We start from the raw sequence: 21966 nt of genomic DNA, 5'->3' as shown, positions 1-21966 counted from the left end.
AATGTCTATGTTTTTTTTATACAATACTTAACAGAAGAAAAAAATTCATTTGGGGGGATGTCTGGAATGAATTAACTGCACTTTAATTAATTTCAAAGGCGACAATTGAAAAATGGTTGCACCTCTGCAATGACGATCAACATTAGTACTCCTACGGCTTGTTTTCTTTGTTTGTTTTGGCTAATTTGATATTTTGTGTCCCCTCTTGGAAAATAATATTTAGTATGTGATGTCTTCAACGTTTGTTCAATCTGAGTAAACAAAAACAGAATAAAAGTTGGCTCCATCCCTCATCTATTTTCTCATGTTGTCGTTCTTGCTTTGGGCTGGGATACTTTGAATGTGTGTGTATGTGTGTGTGTGTTTAAAAGTGTGTATGCATGTTTGTGAGCATTTTTATGTGCATGAGTGGGTCTCAGCGTGGCTGTGTGACAATTCATGTGTGCGCCTTTTGGATTCGTTTTAGCTCCCATGATTGTGTTGTGTGCACATTTTTGTCTGCATTGAGCATATATGAGTTTGTGAGTATACTGTATGTACCATTTTTTGTGTGTGTACATTTTCGTGGTTTCGTGTGCATCCTTTTGTCAGTCTACACGTGTTTGTGTGTGTTTTCATGCATGTGTCGGTGTGTGCGCTCTCTTATTAACAGTTGACTCAGGCAGGCTTTTATTTTGAAAGCCGTCAGTTTTCAGGGACATTTGTTCACCGTTTGTCTTAGGACCGTGACTACAGCGTCCTACTGGCCAAGAGTGTTTTCACTTCTTCATGCAAAAGTTAATTTCCCTTTACGAAGAACACTTTGATTCAGCGTGCGTGCGTGTCTGTGCAGGCATAAGGCAAAGTTTTTTTCCGTTCAAAGCAGGTACACAGAACCTCCTGTTTGGGCATAGTGATACCACCACCAACAACAAAAATATCACGGCGGTTTCCCTTTTTAGTTCCCAGCATGCGTTGGTGTTACCCGAGCCTTCACAAGAGTCCCTGTTTGTCATCCGGGTCCTCGTCCGTGTCTGTCGAAGAAAAGGGAGGAGAAGCAAAGCTTGTGGGGTGAGTTTGTTGTTCACTGCAGTTTACCAAATGTGCACTGGGGGGCGCTCACCTGCCACCGACTCAGGCGGCGAGTAGAACTGTCCGTCGGACATGGGGCCTTGACTGATGAGAGGAGCCCGCTCTGTGGCGGAAGCGTCCGGCAGGAACCGGTACCCTGACGAAATGCAACGCGGAGGCATGAACATGAGGGGGAAGCACAAGCAAAGGGGAGAAGACGAGCTACAAAGATGGGCTCGCTCACGGTTTTCATCGTCGAGCTCTTGAGGAAGGACCTTGAAGTCTAGAAGCCAGGTTTCAATCCAAGCGAGCACGAAGGAGACTATGGGCAGCAGGTATCCAAAAGCACCCTGCGACAGCAGCTGCAACGATGGACGGAAAGAAAGACGGGGTTTGAGACAGATGGACGGGCAGAGAGACAATGTTTCCACTTTCCCAATGATGTTCTTGACGCCTTACTTTCGATAAAATCACTTTGACGATGAGGAAGGCACAGCTGACTGAAGTGGTGATCTGAACACAACAAAAATGCAACATGTCTCATAAGACACTCACGACAAAGTCAGAGTGGTTGTCCTGTCTTTGTGTGTGTGTGTGTGTGTGTGTTTTGTGTACTCACAGCAACCGCCCACCAGTGTCTCAGCCTGCAGACGGCGTAGGCCAAAATGAGGACGGCGAATCGGAAAACGGCCAGAAGCTGCGGGGGTGGAGCCAAGGCAAGAAATGGAGGAGATGCAGCAGGAAGACAAAGTCAAGGATTTTTTTTTTAAACTAAAGTTTACTCAAAAATAAATTAAAGAAAAAAAAATCAACTAGCACGTGTTTTCTTACAAAGATGTCGAGGAAGGAACGGTGGTAGTTGTAGTGGACCACTTCCTGGTTCAGCTGCTGGGGAAGGCCGCCATTCACCTAGCACACACAAAGTGAAAAATTTGACTGCGACACCGGTTTCACCCACACGAAAATGGGCGGACATGTCCACCATTAAATGATGCATATAAAGGTCTCAGGGACCCGTGATCAAGTTTGAACAGTTTATCGGCTGTTTTGGGTTGCAGCAGCCCTTTCACATTCAATCGTGGCCCCCGGAAAGTTAAAACATAAAAATAAAAACCAGCCCCAGACACCAGTTTCACTAATCGACACGAAATCTTGTGGGCAGGTCTATCGTTAAGAGAATGCACAAAAAAAGTTACGAGGACCCAAATTTGAATTTGAACAGGATGTCGGACATTTTGGTTTGCAGCAGCCATTTCCAGATTTTGTTGAGCCACCTGAAAAGTTGAAAACAAAAAAATAAATCTGCCCCCCTCCAATCAAGAAATTTGGTGGACACGTGTATCACAAAGGACACACAAAAATATCTCAAGCAACCACGCCCCCAAATCAAGCAGGAAGTTGGCCATCTTGGCTTGTGAGAGCCATTTGGGTGAATTTGCGATAGGAAGCGAGTATCTTTGCTAGATACATGTGACGATCTTATTGCGGTAATCCGCATCGGCTGTGTGAAGGCACACAGAAATAGGATTGAAAGGCACAAGCGGACCAAGACAAAGCGAAGTGCTCTCACGTTGAGCTCGATGATCCACAGCAAGGTGACAAACAGGAGATCAAATGTGACAAAGAGGCAAAATGTACGCCGGACGTCAGAGATACACTTCTTCTTCTCCTCCTCGTACGAGTCCACGCGGGCCTGCAGCGGTGTGGAGCTCCTGGCCCCGTAAACCCCCGTCGCACGAGAGTCGGCGCTGCTGCTGCATCGGCTGTCCATGGCGGCGCTGGCGGCTACCGGCTTGAGGGGAGTCAACCGTGGTCAACACACACGTTGGCTTTGCTGCCCGTCACATGACTGCATCTGCACACACATTACAATTAGCGCTGGTACCTTTCACACAGACACCATCATGTCTCCGATTTCACCTTGAAAGCCACCAAATTTGCTTGTTGACATCGATCCCCAGCACTGTTTCGGTACTTTTCACTTATCTTGCCATAATACAAAGGATTCTGTGGTTCTATGAAAACTATGCAGCCAAAAGTAAGACCCGAACCATGGTCTAATGAGGGAAATCATGCAGCTAAACAAGAATGTTGTAAATCTGAACGCAGGTGGACAAAAGGCAGGATGCAGGTCTCTTAACAATTCCTGAAGGACTGGGAGCATTGCTACCAAAGCTAAGTGAAAGAGTGTAAAAAGGGAACACCTTCCTTCCATCCATCCATCCATTCTCTAACACTTATCCGGGGGTCGTGTCGCTGGGGCAACAACTTAAGCAAGGAATGGCCCTGTCCACATTCCTTGTCCCGCAGTGTTGGATTTCGAGTTGATTTTCGAGACATTTTTGGAGGATGTGGTTTGGCAAATTAAACCATCCGGCTTCCCTTATAACTCTATTCCTCTTCACTTCTTGAAGAAGGTTCTCCCGGTATGCTGTGATGTATCTCTATGCTGACATCATCATCATCCTCAGACCATTTGTGACACATTATTTAACTAAGAGTGGAGTATGTGGATCATATTTAGAAGAACCACAGATGAAGACGCAAAGAAAAAAACGAGAAGATGAAGGAGAGATTTTATTTTATTTTTTTTAGCTGTACTTAAAACTAGCAAAAAATGTCATGTTTCCTCTCCTCTTCATCGTTATCATGATGATAGTCCTCACGTCAAATGAGCAAGCCTGAGTAGCAGAAGCGCTTTCGGGCCGAAACGAAACAGAAACAATAAATCAGCACATCAAACGCGTCGTCATCGTAAAGGTAAGAATAAGATTTTAAAAAAAAACATTCACCTTCAGGTTTGTCTCGTTTGTTGTGCTTTCGTGTGTTTGTCCGAAGAGCCGCCAGTAGGTTGAAGCAGATGCGCAGAGGTTTCGTTTAATTTTAACACAACACTCACTTCCTGCTCGACCTGGTTGAAACCGGAAGTACCTGACCCGGCGCATTCTGGGAGATGACGTTTAATTCGGTGCACTTCCAGCAGACGTCGCCTCTCCTGGAAGTCGCGCCGACCAACGCGAGCACACTGCGGGCGGACACGTCAAACATGAACACAAGTATGCGCGCACACAACCATAGGCATACAAAACAAACACAAAATATGCATACAATTACACACGCACGGGAACACACGTACATTCAATCAGACACGTAAACAAAAATACATATTAAAAACACACGGCCTCAAGGCAGCAGGTACAGGCTCCAGCACGGTCTTGATTCTGTTGAGGATAAACAGATTTTAAAAAATGAATGGATGGATGTCCAACAAGACTGTGTCCTCTAGTGGCAACAAAAAGAACTGCTCAAAAACTTGGTAAGACTTTTTATTATTACTATTTGTTTTTCTTTTGTTCACATTTTTAACGGAGAGACGCCAAAGCGGCATCCCAGTGAGATGACCTCATAAAACAAACAAAAATACAGAAATGTTTCTTTTTTTTCCAACTCCAACCCGGTGGTCACATGACGATCACATGACTCAAGTAGGGTCATTATGGTGGGAATGAGTTCAATGATGAAATCTTTCATGTTGTCATGTGTAGGTCCACAAGTCACCAGCAGGTGTCACTTAAGACTTGACGAGCAATCAGCAGAGGAGGTGTGGTCTCGTAAAGCCACGGGTTGCTGGTCATGTGCACACTTTGCTTTTGGAAGCCAATCAAATGCGTCGTTTGGATTGGCTGGGTGACAGGATGAAAATCACGTCGTGTTCCTCAAAAAAAAAAAAAAAAGCAGCGTCTAATAGCTGTAGCTTCTCCCACAATGCATTGCACCCGCGCGCGGGCCATGTATATTTGTGTCCCCGAGGATCATAAGTAAGTTGATCAAAGACCAGGAAGTGATTAAAAAAAGAAATTCACATTGTATCTGTACCGCAAAAGTTTGCAAGTGCTGCCCAGTGAGATACAGGCTTAAAAGACGGCATGAACGCATGAATGTCGCGTGTGCGAGTTACAACACTTGATTAACCAAGCAAGTTGCATATGTGACTTCTATATCGCGCACTTAGTAAATCGCATACGCTCTTTCTATATTTGCTGCAGGTGGTAAAATATGCCAGCATAGTAAATTGGCATCTGGCACGCACCGTCTGACTTAAAATAAAATCACTTCCTGTTATCTCGGCAGCTTTCGGAATTGCTTGGCTCGATAAAGTTTGTGGCGCCGAGTGGCTAACACTCAATCCGAACATCACACTTTTGTCAAATTCTCGGTGAAACTTAGTAGCTGACAACATCATCTCCTACGTGATTGGCTGATGAGCATTGCCACCGTTTAAAAATGTGTTAGCCATGTAGAATCGTTCTGCTGTGGCGGGGTGCCAAAAAGTGGCCTGGTTACTTCATTTCCTTTGAGAAAAAAATGTGAAGGGTATCGAAGCCAAGAAACACTGTGAAACGGTGCCAAAAAGTGGCACCCTTACTTCATTTCAATAAGTTGTGAAGGGAACCAAACGATCAAGCTCCGCCTTTTAAGTACCGTAACAATGTGAGAGTGTGCTAAAAAAGTGGTACAGTTACTTCATTTCCATTGTCAAAACTTGTGTAGGAGAAATTGATACAGCAACTTTGGTACCCTCCCTTTACAGAATTGTTTTGGTTATGGAAATTCAATAAATACAATTTGAAAGTGAAGCAAACCATATCAAGCATTGTCCCAGAGGTACCTGAAATGCCGCAATACGGTGCCAAAAAGTGATATGGTTACTTTTGTTCCTTTCACGGCAGTAGTGAACTCAGGTGCGTCTAGCTTCATCTTTTGGATATGCTAATACTGTGAGAGGTGCCAAAAAATGATGCAGTACGGTTAATAAACGTTCATTGTCAAAATGGTGAAGGGTCCCAAAAAAAAAATGCTTGATTTATGTATGATAACACTGTCGGAAGTTGCATCTTTTTGCACTTTTAACGATCATAAAGCAAGAAAATTGAATCCCAAAGCAAACTGTCAAGCTCCGACCATTGGATACCCGAAGACCAAGAAAGGTGGATGAAAAGTGGCACAGCTCTTTTGATATCCCACACAACTTTTGACCATGGAAATTCAAACAAATTGAAATCCAGAGTGAAATAAAGTGCATCTACCTGTCGCTTTCCTGTTTCGGTACATTAACACTGTAGTAGGGTGTTAAAAAGCTATATGGTTACTTTGGTACCCTTCGCAAAAGCGGGTAAAAGCTTGTCTAGCGCCATCTTTTGCGTAGCCTAACACCGTGGAAAGGGTGGCAAAAAAGTGGGATGGCTACTTGGGAATTACATTTTGTAGCATTTTTGAAGGGTACCAAAATACCCCAAACTCTGTAGCTCCTTCTTTGAGGTACCATAACACCCAGAAACGGTTCCAAAAAGTGGTAAAGCTACAATTGTACCTCTCTTTGTGTAATATTGACCACTGAAATGCAAAAGAAATGTAATCTCATTGAGGTAGGGTGCCAAAAAGTGGAACACCTCCTTTGATACCCCTCCTAACTATTAACTGTGGTTTTCAAACAAATTGGATCGAGGGAACCAAGTTGCGGTGACTTTGGTACCAAGTGAGGCAAACTGTATCCATTTCTTTATCCTTTCGGTATCTTAACACAGTGGCGAGGTGCCAAAAATGTTGTAGTATTGTGTGGCACCATGTCATGATGAGTAACATGTCCATGTGTGCGGATTCGTGTTGCAATTGTGAAGGTGGGCTGAGTTCAGTTTGGGGCGGTGGTGGTGGGTGGGGGGGCAATTGGTGGTGGCTGTTGTTTTTTTCAGCACCACGATTGTACAGAAAGTCAGCTGGCCAAGACTTTCGTGTTAGCTCCGCAAATTGCTGACTGGGCATCTGATCGGCTGGCGGTCAAACGCGCACCGCCACCTGCTCTAAGGAGCGCGCCGGCGCGGCGGGGGCTGGCGGCGGCGTTACGGCTTTCAACTCGTTCCCCGGGCAACTTTGCGTACTGACGCCGCGGTTGAGGGCACCGGCGCGCGGCGGCACGCAGGTGGGAGGTGGCGCGGTGTGCTCGCTACGCGGGATGTTGACGGGGCAAGAGCGGGTGCGGGCGTGACCCTTGCGGCCCCCCGGGTGGCACACCAGGCTGCCCACCGTGTCGGCGGGCGACAGGTGGCGCTTGAGCCAGCGCTCCACGCGCTCCTCCTTGTACTTGATGGAGTACCATGTGAGGAAGATGAAGAGGAAGCCCAGGAACTTGAGGCTGGCGGCCAGCCCGAAGTAGACGAAACGCAGGGAGGTGACGTCGTACTCCCAGCACGAGCCGTGCACGCCGCAGTCCTGCTGCCACAGCATGCACGTGGTGTCGATGACGGCGCCAAAGTAGATGGGTGTTGGGATGTACGCTGCGGGGCCAAAAACAGACACGACGCCACCGGGTCAAACGATCAAAAAGACGGAAAGAGCAAACAAAGGAGACTTAATTTCGGAACATCATTATTTTAAACTCTGAACAAAGTTTCAAAAAGCTGTTTAATTCCACTCAAATGAAGCATAAAACAAACGTTGCGAATTGAAAACAACCACAGAGCTTTGCCGGACAAAGCTTAGCTTAATGCTAACAAGCAATGCAAAATAACAAGGTGTAAATAGCAATTAGCATTTGTGTGGTGGCGTTATAAAGCTCCGAATAACGGATGTTTGAGTCCAAAGTTGTGGTTGTGATGTTCTGTATGTTTGTTGTGTGAGACTGCTTTTAGTTTTAAGTTACATTCAAAAAAACAAGCTGTGAATCATATATGTAGACAGCCAAGATGACAATATTCACAGGCATATTCTTTATCCTCTGCACGGAATGACAAATTTCATTACGGTTGACAGAGCAGCTGAGACATCTTATATAACTCTATCCACGTCTGCATTATACTGCCCCCCGGTGGTGGAGACACAAACAACAGAAGGAGCAGTCGATCAATTGAATTCTTTCCAATTCTATTCGATTATGTCATTACGGCATTATTTATTTATTTATTTATTTATTTGAAGGACATGATAAAGTGTTAATTTTCCTATTACAAACGCATCACCGGTTCCTGCAAAATATTCTGAATCCTCCTGAGATTTGTTTGTACTCACCAAGCGTCCTTAGGAGAACAAACTGCATTCCCAACGCAAACGGTCGCTCCTGCTCTGCCACAGACCTGCACAAACACACCCGTTAGCATGCTAGCTGCTCGCATCTGCTTGTGTAGCATACTTGATCATAAAAGAAAATATATATATATAAATGATTGAATATGTATTTTGTAGTGGAGGAGCAGATATTGTAGTAAATGATGAGTCAAGTTATTTTGCTCGTGCATTGCCTGACTGGGCAAAACAAAACTTGACCCATTGACATGCTTTCATTTTTTTTTTCCAAAAAATAAAAAAAATTCAATTAAAAAGAGTTTTTGCGATACCTCAGCGTGACAATGATGGCAGAGGGCTGCGCGCAGGCGGTGATGAGCGTGACAATGAAGAGAAAGATGAGGAAGGGGATGAGGGTCCCGCAGGTGCGATCGCACTTCCCCGACACGGCGTATCCGTTCTCGTTTAGGTACGTCTTGACGATGACCAGCTGCAACTGGTTGCTGCCCGGTCCTCCTGATGACGGTGTGATGACCTGGCGGCTCTGTACGCACGCGCACTCAGAGTAGTTGCGGATCTGGGCAAACAACATCCACAACAAGACGAAGACTGTTTTGATATGGTTGGCTTTTTTTTCAAGGCGTCAAGGCAACTAAAGTGCGGACTGGAGGAGGAATGGTGCAATATTAACATCAGTGTCTTACGCCGCTGCTGTCGTTGGAGACACTGCTGCACCCTGCCAGGCAGGGGTTAAAGTAAGTGATGCCATCTGAGCCGCAGACAGGCGCGTACTCGTGGATTCTGCAGCCGCAGTTGACGTTGCAGCCGCCCGTCAGGTTCCTCTGTGTCATCGTCAGCGTGGGCCTGAAACGACGACGACAACAAAGATTACATTCCAAAATTCTTTTCAGTGATCATTTGTTTCCAATACATGGAAAAAAAAACATCTTGACAACAAATAAAAAGTTGCAGGCATTGAGGGCCTTACCAACTAATTCCCAAACTAAATAGGAGACTGACTGATTAACCAACCATGTAACCAACTATTCTGTTTTCATGACAAAAAGTCATTCTAGTGTATACGTCGTCCCAGTCAAAAAAATGCATCATGAAGTTTCTCCAGACAAAAATTATTTTTTGTGAAATGTATTTAACAAAAATTTAGATTAAGAACTAACTCCCTAACTGTGTTGACGGTAAGCGAACAACCTCCGGTAGGATTTGAAACTTCCGCTTCTAACTCCGGAAAAGGTTGTTCTTTTTGGCTTACCTCAACTACAACCCTATGTCGCAAACCACCTAACTACTGTACATTGCCAACCAAATTGCTCAACTAACTAATTAGCTAACTAAAAAGCCAACCAATCAACCAACTAATAAACAAAACAAACAAATGAACAAACTAGCCAACAATGGCTAAACAACCACCTACCAAATTACAAGCTAGCTAGCTAACCTAGAAGCTAACGACCTAATTAAAGAAATGACTGATTCTCCAACCAAGCACACACCGTATACTGAACTCAGCTCATACAGAGAGAGAGAGAGAGAGAGAGAGAGAGAGAGAGAGAGAGAGATGTGGAAGCGGGCGCCCTGCCAAAGTTCCTATATAACAACCCTCCCCTGGATTTGTTCCACGGCCGCGTGGTCCTGGCTCACTATCCGCGAGTCTGCCGTGACACCAACATGTCGGCGACCAGTCACAGATGGGCCGGCGAGAACTGCCGCTGACTCTACGGCAATGCGACGTTCCTTTTTCTGGACCTACCCGGTGGTGTAGGGTATGTTGATGCCACCCAGGTTGATGCTCTCGCAGCCCACAATGAAGAGCGTGGAGAAACAGAGCAGCGACACGCCGCTGCAGATCATGGCCAATTTGGCCGATTCGCGGGCGCCTAGCTTCAGCTTCTTGATGATGTATCCGCCCAGCACGATGCCCACGCCCGCGCTCGGCACGATGATCAAGCCTGGACGCATGGAACGTGCCAGAACATACAGAAAACAAATGTTGGTGGCGCTATGTCTTGATGAAAGATCAAATTTGCCAGTATATCACCTGTGTAGATGCTGGCACTGGATGCAGGGATCCCAAACTGCGACTCGATAAACTTGGGGATAAATGTGATGAAGGCAGTCACAATGGCGCTCTCGGCCGTGTAGGACAAGCTGACGAATAGGAAGGTCACGTTACTGAGGATCCTCATGGCTGCCTTGGGAAGGTCTGTGGCAAAAAAAAAAAAGATTGACAAATTTATAAATAAATACAACTAAATAGAGATGTCATGATCATGGTGATATTAAAATGACCATACTACACTCTCCATCAAAGACTTTTGTTCTTTTAAATTAATTGCAATTTACATCTACTATCCTTTGATTCATTCATTCATTCATTCATCTTCCGAACCGCTTGATCCTCACTAGGGTCGCGGGGGGTGCTGGAGCCTATCCCAGCTGTCTTTGGGCAGTAGGCGGGGGACACCCTGAATCGGTTGCCAGCCAATCGCAGGGCACACAGAAACGAACAACCATTCACACTCACACTCACACCTAGGGACAATTTAGATTGTTCAATCAGCCTGCCACGCATGTTTTTGGAATGTGGGAGGAAACCGGAGCACCCGGAGAAAACCCACGCAGGCCCGGGGAGAACATGCAAACTCCACACGGGGAGGCCGGAGCTGGAATCGAACCCGGTACCGCTGCACTGTGAAGCCGATGTGCTAACCACTGGACTACCGGGCCGCCCTATCCTTTGATATGATTCCAAATACAAATAAACAGGTCCCACCATCTGCAGTACAGTAAATACACTTTTTGTGGCTATAACCTGCTCTTGTACATACCTTTGATGTCCTTTCCGAAGCCCATGGAGGATGTGACGGCTTTGTTGTTGTTGCTCTTCTCCTTGAGGACATCATCGTCGCTAGACATCTCATCCAAGGTCAACTTTTTCCTCCTCTTCTTCTTCTTGTGTCGCGGCGGCAGCTTCTTGGGGAAGGTGAACATGGGGAAGATGACCAGCAACATGGCCACCGCACACAGCAGGAAGCCGCTCCACCTGCACACCCAGGCCAAAGCAATATTTTTCGGTGGCCAAGACGTGGCTAATTCAAATTAACCATCAGAGGGTGCTGGTACGGTACAAATGGAAAATACAGTGGTAACTCTACTTACTAACTCTCATTTATTGTGCGATAAACTGATTGGAACATTTGTTACATATTTTGATGCATTTTTATGCTTTAGGAAACATTTATGTCTGAATTTGGGGGGGGCTTTGAACGAATTAGGGAATTTACATAGAAAAAGCGCCTCTACTTACAAAATGTTCTCGTTGAGAAATTTCTCCCAGAACCAATGAATTTCATACGTAGATATACCACTATAAATTGGCTTATTTAACAGATATGGTGCTTTTAATGTCATGACATTACAATGACGTGCCATTTTCGTTACATCCCTCAAGTCGGAATTTAGAGTTGTGCGCCGTCATTGTCGTAGGATGGTACCACCTCTGCTTCAATTTGAGCCAAGAAAAAGAACCTAGATTTTCATCTATTGACGGTAGGTCCGGAACAAGGGTCCACTAATATTGTATATGTCCTCTGACATAGTTTTAGTGATCTTTTATTGAAGAAATACTGGCTCAATGTTCATGTGTGTGTTTATCTGTCGTCACCAGTTTCCAATGAAGCGGGGATCGCTTTGGTCGATGTTAACCACCGTCTTGGGATCCACGTAGAAACCAATGAGGACGCCACCCAGCAAATAGCCCGCTGCCGGACCCAAAGCGCCCATCACGTACATGATGGCTACATGGAAAGAGAGAGAAAGATGAAGAGCATCAGTGCAGCGGCTGAAATTTTATATGTGTGTGCGTGTGTGCGTGTATGAGTGTATATATGAAGAGAGATAGGGTAAGATGGTAACAGTTGAGCCCCTTTCAACTCTGTTGCTAATCAAAACAGCAGGAGCACAAGGTCTGACATGAAATAACACCTGTCATCTTGAAAGAGAAATCAAATCAGACATTATGAAAGGACGACGTGGAAGTCAATTCACCACTTAACGTCTCTAAGCTTACGTAACTCCTCAAGCAACCTCACGGGGCGCATAACAGGACCTCTGTGTGCATGTGTAGTCACATGAAAAGAATGAGCTTTTGCCAATTAGTGGGAATTAACAGCGTACATTCCTCAGATCGGTTGGCCTCGAAAGGCAACATCGGTTCTGGTGGTGTGACTGAGCAAGTCCTGTTCGAGTGGGAAAGTTAACCTTTTACCTTCCGGTGTTATCAAAGAACACAAAGCAGGTGCACAGAGTTCATCTCACGGGCCACTACTACTACCACTGCTACTACTCCTGGCCCCTGGGCTCCCAATCACCCACTTCCCTCTTTCTGGCGATGTGACCTGAGTCAGCTGTGTATCTGAGGGTCATCGACAACAGGGTGGACAGTGTAATCAGAACCACCTTTTTCCTAAACATCGCATAGACCAAACACAGGGTTTCCACTCTTCCACTTGCTTTTTATTTATGGGCCTTTTAAGGACCTTTGAGGGCTAATTTGGCAGTTTTTAAGGACTTTTCTCCATTGAGCAGGGGATTCACGGTGGATTTAATGCCCACTCAGCTATACGCGGGCTGAACAGAAAGCCACATATCACTGAGCTGGTGTTCAAATAATTGCTGCCAAAGGAAGGGCACATCTTTATTTTTAAGGGCAATAGACTAATCCTTTATTTGACATACTGGATGTCAAATTTTCATTTTCCTACCTGTATTAAAGGTAGGAAAATGAAAAAAAATGGAATTCATTCTCAAAATAAAGTACACTCAGAAGAAATTTAATTTAGAAAATACTGTATAAAAGTTCTATTGATTTTCGAATAAAAATGAATTTAAGAATTTTTAAAAATAGATTTTAGAAGCTTTCTCTGAAAATTAAGAACATAATTTTACAACTTCTTTTTTTATGGATTTTTATGAACTTGAAGGACCCGTGGGAACCCTGAAAGAGTTTGTGATCCAAGGCTCGGACATAAACCGATACAGTGGACTGATTCAGGTTCCTGGGTGTGCACCTAAACATTAAACTGGACTAAACAGAAAATACAAAAGCTCAGTACAAGAAGGGTCACAGAATGAGCACGGCCTTCCACAGGAATTTTATTAATCTCTAGGTGCTATACCCAGAAAAGTTTCCCACTGTGGGATCAATGAAGTCTTTTTCTCCGACTACTACGTCAAAACCAACGGCAATTATTCACCACCACTGTGACTGCATGACTTTTGCCTGGTAGTGTAGGTGAAAACGAATAAAATCATCAAGATATTCTCGGAATGGGAGCATCGGTTCCCTTACTCATCACTGTGACACACCGTATGAGCATGCGCCTCATTACATCAGGCGAGGAGGATGGTTTGCACGCCGCAGACGGGAGTGAGTGCTTTCCGAAGGGGTCAGATAATCCCTCTTCCCGCTGGAGGATAGGGAAAACCCGGGCTGAGTTATGCAACGTGACAGGATAAAGCGACACCCTGACCAACAACCACGGCAGGAGGGTTGAAGCAGATGCAACCGTGCGTGCCGATGATGGTGGAAAAACCTGGCACTTGACTGTCAGCTTACTTAATAAATGTTACATGGCTTAGCACCTTCTGATCTTGCTGACTTAGTCATACTGTATGTTCCATCCTGAGACGGAGCCTTGCAACCTGCTGGTCTTTTGGTGACTCTGAGAGCTCAGTGGAAGTCAGCAGGCTCAAGAGCATTCTTTAATCAGGCGCCAGTACTGTGGAATATCTGCCCAGCTGAAATTAGAGCCCGGTCGGAATTTTTAAATCTCTTATTTTTATGCTTTTGGATTTAGTTAAACCACGCCTAGTTTGGAAATTGCCTCTTGTCCTGCATTCCCCCAATGCTAACTGGATTTTGGCCTGTTTAACTGCCACTTCCCTACCCCATTTTTTTCCCATTCTTCCTCCTTTTATTCTTTCCTTTATGGTTTTCTTTTTCCTTTGTGTGGTCATTTGACTGTGTCTCTCTTTAGTATGCACATTGATCAGATCATTTGTATGCAGGAGGGTATAAAAATGTGCCATTGCTCACAACCAACCAATGCCGAAACTGAAGGGCTGAATTGAACATCATTGTGGAAGTGAAAGCTGCGAGTATTTTTTTTTTCTGCTGTAAGAGTGACCGCTGGCCGAGGGTCCACAGACAGTCAGACGGTGGACAGACACGAAGGGGCCCAGACACAACGGAATGCTGTGCGTTGTCAAGGCAACGCGCTGACTCAGCGCTCGTCTCCTTAACGCTTTCCAGCGCGGCGCCACCATCAGGAACAGCCGGAGAATACAGTTCTACGGTACTTAAAACACAAGCCACAACTTATTTAACTCACACACACACACACACAATAAAAAATTCTCACAAACATCACATGACCATAATTGAACTGGGCACATCATTTAACTGAGGAATTGCAGGACAAATCCTCTCAATAGCTGATGGACTTGTTTAAGCGGGACCACAGCCAGGAAATTCCCGAGTTGCTTTTCCAAGTCCTGCATCGATGGGCATCCTAAAAGCATGTGTGAGTGCGGAGATGAATGACCTGGGCGGCGGTCTGTCTTTCTCGGCGGATATCCTGCTGACTCCGAATATTGACAACATCATCATCATCAGCTATGGAGACGAAGTAGCACGGGAGGAATACCTTGTCTCTGTAGAATGTTTGTAATCAAAACTTTTAAGTCGACTCCAGTTGATGTTCAGTCAACAAACAACCCTGAAGTGTGTTTCGGCTTTTTGCAGCTGCCATCTCTTCTCCAAAACTAGCGCCAGAACTACATTTTCTCATTGACTTGAACTCCTCATTCTGAGTTATCTTTCACACCGAACAGTGAAACAGGACAAAGCCAAAAACTGTGAGACAATTTTTAGTCAATCAGAAAAACACCAATAGCCCCTTTCACACTGAAAAGAGTTTCACTGAAAATGCTAACATCGACTCGAGTTGATGCTAAGTTATATGAGAAGCACATTTTTACTACTTCCAAAAACACATTTTCAGGTCGATTTCGAAACCTCATTTTAATCTGGTACCGAATTGAAACCCACACTGACAAGTGACAAAGGGGATAACAGTAGGATAGTGGTAGGAATAATTACATTTACAACCTCATCTCAAACTGAAACACAATTTTAGACAATCAGAAGACAGAAGAAAGACATCTGTGCAAAAGACAACAAAATTACCCCCGTGAAGAATCTTGACTTGACTGTAGTTGTGGGTCAATTCCTAAAGATTAGTCCCTGAATTCAACATTGATCGAACAACATTCCCGCATCCAACAATGGAGTCTTGACATTGTTCATCTGAGCTAGACTTTCTCAGTTGACTGACTGCAAGAAGAAGATGTCTATTGTTAGTTTAATCTCCAGGGTCACATTCATTCACTTTGCCTCATTCCTACAAACCTTGACAAACTAGAAGTCATACTTCACCTTGTCAAATTTGAAGAAAAAAAAATTCCGGAAAATTTCACATTTGATATCGTACAACTGGTTTCAGTGTGCTCTTGTAACTATGACTGAATGACAACAGTTGGTTTATTTAGAAAAGACCAGATGTGAGTCCGGTCCATCTCCTCAACAACAAAAAGAAAAGTTGGAGGTGTACCGTGACTTTGGCTACCCAGAGCCTGGACTCTTAAAACATGCCTAAAAACACTTTTAGTTAGACAGGCCAACAACTTTTAATTATTAAAATGATTTCAACCCTGTTGTTTTGTTACTTCTACTGTTGAGTATGTTTTCGAGCAGTAGGCGGAGTACACCCTGAACTGGTTGCCGGACAATCACAAATCTATTTTTAGTAGTAGTAGTAGTAGTAGTAGTATGTAAGGACTAAGTTGACTAACTATCGGAGATAAATTCTTCGTGCATTGTTTCCGATTCCCACAGCACATTGCTCGTAGTCCATACAAAACACACCATGCCATTTCTCTTTGTCATTTTGTGTTCAGGAATGCACACACGTCTCCCTTTACACATGGCGTCCAGTTCCAACCATACGCGTATACACACACAATCTCACTCTAATTTGTTGCTCTGATTAAGCTTCAGCTTGTTTGAGGCCACTGGAGCGACAATGCCAGGCCAGACATGCCAAAGCCAAAGCGGGTTAGAAGGAGGAGGATGAGGGGTGGGCTTGGACTAGGGGATTTGAAGGTTAACGATGTGCGTTATGGAACCGACAAAGCACGACCGTTGTCTTGCCCTAGCTCCTCAATTCACTCCAACAGTAGATAGCAAGCTAGCTAGGTAGCTAGATAGCTAGCTAGCTAGATAGCTAGCAAGCTAGGTAGGTAGCTAGCTAGCTAGCTAGCTAGCTAGCTAGATAGATAGATAGATAGATAGATAGATAGATAGATAGATAGATAGATAGATAGATAGATAGATAGATAGATAGATAGATAGATAGATAGATAGATAGATAGATAGATAGATAGATAGATAGATTGGTTATCTATCTATCTATCAATAATGAGGTTTCATAGTACAGCTAACACGCTGCGTTCCTTTCTCTGACAGGAAGCAGAAAGCTTACCCAGGTAGAGCGAGGCGTTCTCCTTCTTGACGTTATCATCCAGGTATGTGGGCCCCAGCGTGTAGATGGGCGTGGATCCCATGCCCACCAAGATCTGCGCCACGATGAAGAGCGCTACGTACAGGTTGTGCTCGTTGCCCTCCTGGTCCCGCGGACAGAACGCCATATCTACGCGGTCCCTGCGGGTGGCATTTGCGCTCAGGCACAGACCCTCGTTGCCCGATGACGAGTTGACCTCCTGTATTTGGTAGGCAGGCGAGATGAAGTGTGGCAGCGAGAAAAGGGCCGCGCCCAATGCGATGAAAACACCGCCCACGGCCAGCCAGCGAGGGCGCTGCCCCCTGCCCCCGAAGTAGCTAATGAACACCACCACCAGGAGGCTGCCGATGTCGAAGCAGCTGACGAGCAGGCCCGACTCGGAGCTGCGAAGACTGTAGCGCTTCTCGATGGTCGTGATCACGCTGCTTAGGTAACCAGACACCATCAGTGACTGGATGAAGGTCAGGTAGCACATGCAGAACAGGAAGCAGCGAGAGTCCTGCAGGATCAACGCCAGGTACTTCTTACTGGGCACGCCCAGTCGCACCAGAAAGCCGGGCGGCGAGGTCCGGCGGGCAAGCGTTTTATTTCGCCGTCCGGTGGCGGACAACAATGAGGAGGAGTTCTCTGCAGGCCGGTTCAACGCCGACTTGCCCGCCTTGGGGAGGAAGTCGCTCGGCAGAGATGAATCAGCGCGGCCGAGCTGGATGAACTCGGTGCTCTCCTCTGCCATGACCGAAGCAGACAGTGAGGCTTCCTCTTGGGGCTTGAGACTTTGATGGGTCGTACCTGGATCCTCCGCCTCGCTGGAACCGGCGTCCTCCTTGCGAAGGGACGCAGACAACTCGGACAAGTCGGCCTCCATGACGACCGGCGCGTCCGGTCCGGCTGATAACGCTGCGAATGGGCGCCTCACGGGGCCATGGTGTCTTCAGCTTTCAAAAATACAGAAGGAACGTTATCATTCAATAGTGTGGAATATCGCTAGCTTGAAAGCACAACTGGCTAATGCCTGGATCAGACTGCAAGATTTGAGCACTGTTCATGGCTCGATTTCTTTAGGGAATGATTTTTCACATCTGGCTCGACATATGTTGGGAACAACAAACCCTATGCTATCAATATGAAAAGTCTGTGCAGTGTGATTTATTTGCATGGACCCTGCAATATAGCACTCTTAATGCCCACCAATAGGATGGCATCTCACAATGACGCCTTGCCTCCCTCTTGGTCACTCTTGTCAACAAGATTGTTGGTGTTGCTGCTATAGTAACGGTCTCATTCAGTTGCGTTGACACGTTTTCTGTTCCTTTCTTAGATATCAAAAGCAGCAGTCGATCACGGCAATTAATCAATAGAATAGTCATCCTGATATCAGTTTTTAAAAAATGTGGCATTCAACAACACTTGTACAAACTAATACTCGCTTCAAGATAATTCCTTAACGGCAAGATGCCAAAAGATGGCAGCAACATAGGGATGCACAATTAAACCCATCACAAGTTTGGCAGCTCTGATGAAATTAAGTTATGTGACGGTCTAAAATGTTTTGTTTTTTTTAAACGTACTATTTGGAGGCCATGAATTGGCTTTTTTTTTAAAGTTGCGTCAACTTGTTTGGTTTAACAGCGTTGAGGAGGAAAAGCGCGTGGACAAGAAGTGAGAGGACATCTGCTTATCTGCACCCCGACTTATCTATTCGTATGCCACAGCTCAAAAAAGGCTGTGAGCGTTGAAAGTGGGGGTGTCATAAATACTGTGTGTGTGTGGGTTGGCGGGGGCGGGGGGGTGAGTGACATGCAGGCCACCCCAAAACCATGAAAAAAAGTACTTGCTTTATCATCTCGAACAAAAGGCTGTGAGTCGGCACTTTAAAAAAATCATGTGTGAACAATGTACAGTACAGTAGTGCCTTGAGATAACAATTCATTTCAATGCCATTAAAATGTTCCAGACCCTCCAAAAGAACAATTTTTGCAATGAGCTTTTTTAAAATATATATTATTAAGGAAAACTAGCACTCTTTAATAATGTGCTTCATAAAAACAGAGGCATAACATAATTCAAAATGATCAAAATTAATTCATCCAGTCTGTTCAATTCATTGTGCTGCTCCTTCTGGCGTGTCCACCTTGACCACAGAGTGTGACGGTATCCAGACCCCGTAAGTGAGTCATTGACTCAACAAGCTGCAATTTAGCTGTTTTTGACAGATGATAAGGAATATATGGCAGTGGTATTTGTCTATTTATATATGTTACGCCACTGTGTGTGTTCAAATAGCGTCACTTGAAGGGTTCTACCACCATGACTATCCATGCTAGCCCATCAATGGTCTTATGTGTTAGCAGCTACCAGGAGCATATGCAAGGCACATTTCTTTGATTGTTTTAAATGCCCAACGTGAAATTATCTTTGTTTAATGTTTAGTTTGACCGTAAACTTCACCTAGGAGTGACAAAAATAGCTTAAAAAAGGTCTTTTTGCACAACAGTTCACCATTTTTTTCTAACTAACTGCTACTTGTTGTGATGTGAGTTGAGTTGAGTTTGGTATCACCAGACAGCGCTGAAATGTCACATTTTCATGTCTCAACGACACCTTGTACCTCGAAAAACTCGCACATCGGGGCTCTTACATCTCAAGGCAGCACCGTATAATCACTTGATGGATTGGTTTGAGCGTTTCTGGTAAATTCGAGCGGAAAAATGCCAAACTGGCCGCAGCATCCTTGATTTTATTATTTTTTTGTGCAAGCTGCCCTCGTAGGAAAACGTTTGGATATCCCCAGATTGGCCCGCTTCTAGTGGAGAATCCGCCTTAGCCTTGCTTGCCCTCTACTCTCCCTGGATCACACGGTTGTTCCACTCCTCCTCCCGCTCCTCTGTCAAGGGCATCCACCCCTCGGCATCACCGCCGGTTTGCATCACCAGCACATTTGTTGTCGAGGAAAATAAATACAACAACAAAAAGATGATGAGGATCGGTGGGGGAGGACGAAGCTGCGGATGCTGCTTGAGTGACTACAAACACCGCAGTGCTTCATTTTTCAATAACACATCATAATGAAACGCAAAAACGGAAAGGGACGGACACGTCAAAGTAAAATTCCAATATTAAAAAAACGTACTGATATTAAGAGCACACCAGTGGTTTGGCTCATATTTCATTCCAATGAGAGCATTGTTGGTCGTTAATTTGCACTATTTTAAAAAGTTCATCTAGGTCGTCGACGATGATATGTTGACAATATATCATGTTTCAACCGTTGCCCCTCAAGAATTGCATAAAACCAGATATTTCAGTACATTTGCAATACTGTGTTCACTGCTAGTCGTGTAATAATGAATTCGGCCACTGTGAAATGGGCTTTGGGGTCGGCTATTTCCCTCAAATATTCCAAAGCATCACGCGAGTGCAAACAGGCGCAGCATCCATCCGAGTCGACTCGCAATCCCAAATCAACGAGTCACATGTTTTAAAATGACTCCGATGTTACAACCCGTACAATAAAACTCACCCGAGGCGCCTTTTGTAGCATGCGCCTGCCAGATTATTGAGGATAATTACGACGAAAACGACACTGCGCCTAGGTTTTATTGTGAAACGTATTCCCAGGATGACACAGCTAGCCTGCAGTTAGCTGCACGAGTAATGTCTCGCAGTGATGCTCATTTCAACACATTTCAGTGAACATCTCGACAAGAACGAGCTCGACTCACTTGACGCTTCGACCGGAGGAGACGACAAATCTTCACGCAGCCATGTCCGAGTCCCTCGCGTGGGGGCCGGCGAGTGAGCAAAAGAAGAGTGTCTCGTTTTTTTTTGTTTTTTTTTTTTGTGGAGGCGACGATGTAAACCAACTACATCGCATCGATAAGGAAACACGGCGGAAATAGTATGGGATTTGCCTTCAAAGTAAAAGCAAACCCTCTGCAACGCGTCAAAATGTTTCCGGAGACAGTATAAAAGAAGCACATAGTTCATATTTTGATATTTGAAAAACATTTGCTATGACTTAAAGATTTGTGAGGAATAAATTATTTCAAGAATTAGTTAAATTATTATTCTCATTATTATGTTATGATAAAAAAGTTGTTTTTTGGGGGGGTTGCGAAGGGGATACATTTAAATATGAACCAGCAATGTTATCAATTTGATTTTATTGTGAAAAAAATCAAAGCGGGTTATGTTTGTAATATGTGCATCAGGGGCCCAAAGAGAAATATTTGACAAATTCTGACCTCTTGTGGACAAATATGTGTTTGCACGTAAACTCTAAAAAAGTAAACATGCTCACGCAATTAAAAAGTTTTAAAAAACCCGAAAAAACCCAATTTCGAAACATTTTACAATTCTTCTGAGAACCAAACTGCTCCAAAGCAGGACCATAATAATCGTTATTTTTGTTGATATTTGACGGTGTAATGATACTTTGGAGGAGTATTTAATCTATGAATATGGTAAATTGCTAATTACCATATTTCGTTTGATAAGTGTTCAGACTGATCAATTAAGATTTTAATCGTCAGACAATTAAAAACGTTCAAAGACAAAAGCGGGTGCGGTCACGTTATCGGCTTACATTTGATTATTTGTTATTATTTATTATCTTTCGAGCCAATCAGCTTTGCTTTTCACGAATTTACATACGCATCCCCGTGCATGTACACACACACACACGCGCATGCACACGCACACATATATTATACACTCACACACACGGAAGTGTACCTAATGAAAAGTCATCGCAATACACACGCCATCCTGTCAATCATCTTCTCGAGCTCCATGGAGCCAACTACCGGAAACAAACCATCAGATAAAAGAAAGATGATGAGAATGAAGAAAATGACGAAGATGACAACGATGAAGAAAGTTATGATGAATACGATGATGATGATCAAGACGATCACAATGACGATGATGATAAAACTGATGATCTCGATGAAGATCATGAAAGTGACGATGGAGATCACGATGATGATGAAGATAGGGATAATTATGTCGATGAAGATTTTGACCGTCACATTGATGACGACTGTGATGTGAAAAGTAACAAAGAGGATGAGGATCTCATCGTCAGTCAAGATGATGACGACGATGATCACAATGATGACGGCGATGATGAGGAAAAATGAAGATGATGATGACGACCAAGGGTGATGTTGATGCCGATGATGATGAAGACGTGTGAGTG

At 44.5% G+C, this 21966-nt stretch overlaps 2 protein-coding genes across 4 annotated transcripts; both read right to left on the bottom strand.

Annotated features, from left to right (window-relative positions):
• Positions 1-652: 652 nt before the first annotated feature.
• Positions 653-4010, bottom strand: stard3nl (STARD3 N-terminal like). Its single transcript, XM_052087547.1, has 8 exons — positions 3843-4010; positions 2621-2905; positions 1882-1959; positions 1670-1747; positions 1510-1563; positions 1295-1412; positions 1103-1207; positions 653-1013 (listed from the first exon to the last, which is right to left on the bottom strand). The coding sequence occupies exons 2-8, from the start codon at positions 2819-2821 to the stop codon at positions 973-975; spliced, it is 675 nt and encodes a 224-aa protein (XP_051943507.1). The 5' UTR covers positions 2822-2905; positions 3843-4010; the 3' UTR covers positions 653-972.
• A 353-nt stretch (positions 4011-4363) lies between these two features.
• On the bottom strand, positions 4364-20673 carry LOC127616102 (solute carrier organic anion transporter family member 5A1-like). 3 transcript variants are annotated; one of them, XM_052087522.1, is made up of 11 exons: positions 20489-20673; positions 17556-17701; positions 16728-17492; positions 11789-11921; positions 10953-11167; positions 10163-10327; positions 9875-10073; positions 8811-8970; positions 8439-8683; positions 8113-8177; positions 4364-7382 (listed from the first exon to the last, which is right to left on the bottom strand). In XM_052087522.1, the coding sequence occupies exons 2-11, from the start codon at positions 17629-17631 to the stop codon at positions 6886-6888; spliced, it is 2520 nt and encodes an 839-aa protein (XP_051943482.1). In that variant the 5' UTR covers positions 17632-17701; positions 20489-20673; the 3' UTR covers positions 4364-6885. The 3 variants fall into 3 exon arrangements, with proteins under 3 accessions (XP_051943482.1, XP_051943480.1, XP_051943481.1); XM_052087520.1 differs by having other exon boundaries at positions 16728-17701; XM_052087521.1 differs by lacking the exon at positions 20489-20673 and adding an exon at positions 20287-20437 and having other exon boundaries at positions 16728-17701.
• Between the last annotated feature and the right edge of the window lie 1293 nt (positions 20674-21966).

Source organism: Hippocampus zosterae, chromosome 15 (assembly GCF_025434085.1).
Source record: "Hippocampus zosterae strain Florida chromosome 15, ASM2543408v3, whole genome shotgun sequence".
Taxonomy (NCBI): domain Eukaryota; kingdom Metazoa; phylum Chordata; class Actinopteri; order Syngnathiformes; family Syngnathidae; genus Hippocampus; species Hippocampus zosterae.
Note: the sequence above shows the minus strand (reverse complement) of the source record. Positions and strands in the feature narration are given on the sequence as shown.